This window comes from Mandrillus leucophaeus, unplaced genomic scaffold, assembly GCF_000951045.1.
Source record: "Mandrillus leucophaeus isolate KB7577 unplaced genomic scaffold, Mleu.le_1.0 Scaffold1, whole genome shotgun sequence".
NCBI classification, from domain to species: domain Eukaryota; kingdom Metazoa; phylum Chordata; class Mammalia; order Primates; family Cercopithecidae; genus Mandrillus; species Mandrillus leucophaeus.
The window spans coordinates 8,069,610-8,072,267 of NW_012098097.1; the positions used below are offsets into that span (position 1 = coordinate 8,069,610).

Sequence of the window (2,658 nt, forward strand, 5' to 3'; positions counted from 1 at the left end):
GCCTCCCGGGTTCAAGCAGTTCTCCTGCCTCAGCCTCCCAATAGCTGGGATTACAGACATGCACCACCACGCCTGGCTACTTTTTATATTTTTAGTAGAGATGGGGTTTCACCATGTTGGCCAGGCTGGTCTCGAACTCCTGACCTCAAGTGATCCACCCACCTTGGCCTTCCAAAGTACTGGGATTACAGGCATGAGCCACCGCACCTGGCCTACTCTGTCACTTTTATACTCACACTGGCTCACACCACACATCCCCCCTCCACCACAGACACACACAAGCACCTCATGCACACACATTTCCCCTGTCCCTTTAGTCGCACTCTCAGTGAGTTAGAGAAGCTCCCCATGTCCTTGGGTGAATGGGGTCCCTGTGAGATGCCAAGGAGCAGTCTGCAGCTCTTTTCTATTTTTTTGGGGTGTGGATTGGTGAGAAAGCAGCTGGGAGCCAGGCAAGGAACAGGGCCCTGTCCACAGTGAACCAAACCTAGGGGTAACTTCATGTTCAGAGGCACAGAAAGAAGCTCCTGTGGCTTGGTCCTAGTGGTGCAGACTTTGGTGGTGCTGGAGGTGGTGCGGGAGGGGAGAACCTACCCTGGCTGATTTTCTGCAGAACACTCTAGAGGCCAGTGCAAGGAGGCGCAGAGGGGCCCAGGGCTCCCCTCAGCTGTAGGGCTGGGAAGGTGGTGGAAGGGTGGGAGGGATCTAGCCAGTCTTCCTGAGGATGCTGGGGGTGGGGGTGGGACAGGTAAAACAGGATCTGAAGGTGCACACTGTGGTCTAGACGTCCTGGAACACTGCCCTGACTCCTCCCACCAACAGACCCCCAGCGAAGTCAGGGAGGTGGTGAACTCATGAACCAATCTTGTTTCACCCAGACAGAAGGAGCAGCCTCAGTTCGGTGCAGTGCAGGGTCTTGCTCCACCTTTCTGGGAATCCTCATCAGGGTTAAACATCGCCCAGTCTGAATCCTTTGTAGGGGAAAAAACTGAGACACGGAGAGGGATCAGGCCTTGCTCAGGCCACGTGGCAAGTCCGTGGCAGGTGGGTATATCAGAATCCAGGCCTGCTCCTGCCCTTGAAACCACCTGACTAGTTCCTGCTGACACTGCCCTCCCCCAACCACTCTCCTCCTCTCCCGCCACCTCCTCATTCAGCTGCTACCTTCGGGCTGTCTTCTCCCACAGGGCCCCTGTGCAGTATCCTGGTGGGACGCTTCGGCTGCCGAGTGACCACGATGCTGGGAGGTGTGCTGGCCAGCCTGGGCATGGTGGCCAGCTCCTTCTCTCGCAACCTCAGCCAGCTCTACTTCACAGCAGGATTCATCACAGGTGACTATCACTTCAGCTCCAGAATTTATAGGCAGCTGCTAGAAAGTGCCAGGCACAAGCGGACAGGGCAGGCAGGCCTCTTAATCTTCTGGAACTGCTGGCTGGGTGTGGTGGCTCACGCCTGTTATCCCAGCGCTTTGGGCGGCTGAGGCGGGCAGATCACCTGAGGTCAGGGGTTCGAGACCAGCCCAGCCAATGTGGTGAAACCCTGTCTCTACTGAAAAAAAAATACAAAAATTAGCCAGGCTTCATGGCAGGCCCTTGTAGTCCCAGCTACTCGAGGCTGAGGCAGGAGAATCACTTGAACCCAGGAAATGGAGGTTGCAGTGAGCTAAGATCGCACCACTATACTCCGGCCTGGGCAACAGAGCAAGACCCCATCTCAAAAACACAAAAAACAAAGTGCTGGGATTACAGGTGTGAGCCCACCACACCCAGCCCTTCCACAGCATTTTGTTCTAGGGGGACTAGAGGAATAGACTATACCCGGAAGTGGTTATGACGTCAAGAGAGTTTTTTTTTTTTTTTTTTAAATGGGAGAAATAACTAAGGAGAATGATCTAGGAAAGAAGAGAAAAAGGATGACTCAGGAGAGAGGGGACTTGCTAGAGGGGTGCCTCTGAGTGGAATGGATGCAGGGCAGAAGGGAGGGACAGGCACTGGGGGAATGGGCAAGCCATTGTCACCAGTGGGCAGGCATGTGGGCAGCTGAGCATGAGGATGGGGAGGAGGTGTTGGGTGCACAGAGGAAGAGACCCAGTAGTCACCTAGCAGGGCAGGCAGGGCACGATTGAGGGAGCTGTAGTGGCGTCACAGGCAGCCTGAGGGCCCGCCTGAGGCCATGATCACACACGATTGACAGCTTTCTCTCCGGCATGCTCAGGTGCGCAGGTGCAGACACTGAGTGGGTGGGAAGCTGGGAAGGCCCCTCTGGAGAGGTGGTGTCTGAACTGAGAGGAGAGTGGAAGAAGCAGATTCCAAGCAGAAGGAACAGCAGCTACAAATGACCTGAGGTCCCTAAGGGCAGCTTCATGTTCAGAGGCAGAGAAAGAAGCTCCTGTGGCTTGATCCTAGTGACAGGGAGCGGCCTGAGATGGCATCGGAAAGGTGGGCCGGAGCCAGACCACAGAGAGCCTTCCAGGGCATTGTGGAGACTGTGGACTTTTTTGTCAAATGTGATGCGAAGTCTTTGGAAGGTGTTAAGCCAAGAGAGACTTAATCCAATTTGGGGTTTGTTTGTTTTTGAGACAGAGTCTGATTCTGTTGCCCAGGCTGGAGTATAGTGGTACAATCTTAGCTCATTGCAACCTCCACTTCCCAGGTTCAA

The 2,658-nt window shown here is 54.7% G+C and overlaps 1 protein-coding gene across 1 annotated transcript in view; it reads left to right on the forward strand.

Moving 5' to 3' along the window:
- The window catches only part of SLC16A5 (solute carrier family 16 (monocarboxylate transporter), member 5), a 23,445-nt gene that overhangs the window by 8,063 nt on the left and 12,724 nt on the right, over window positions 1–2,658 (forward strand). Inside the window, exon 3 of the mRNA XM_011976482.1 lies at window positions 1,188–1,331. Within this exon, the coding sequence (XP_011831872.1) occupies window positions 1,188–1,331 (144 nt within the window). The remainder of the gene's footprint in view (window positions 1–1,187; window positions 1,332–2,658) is intronic.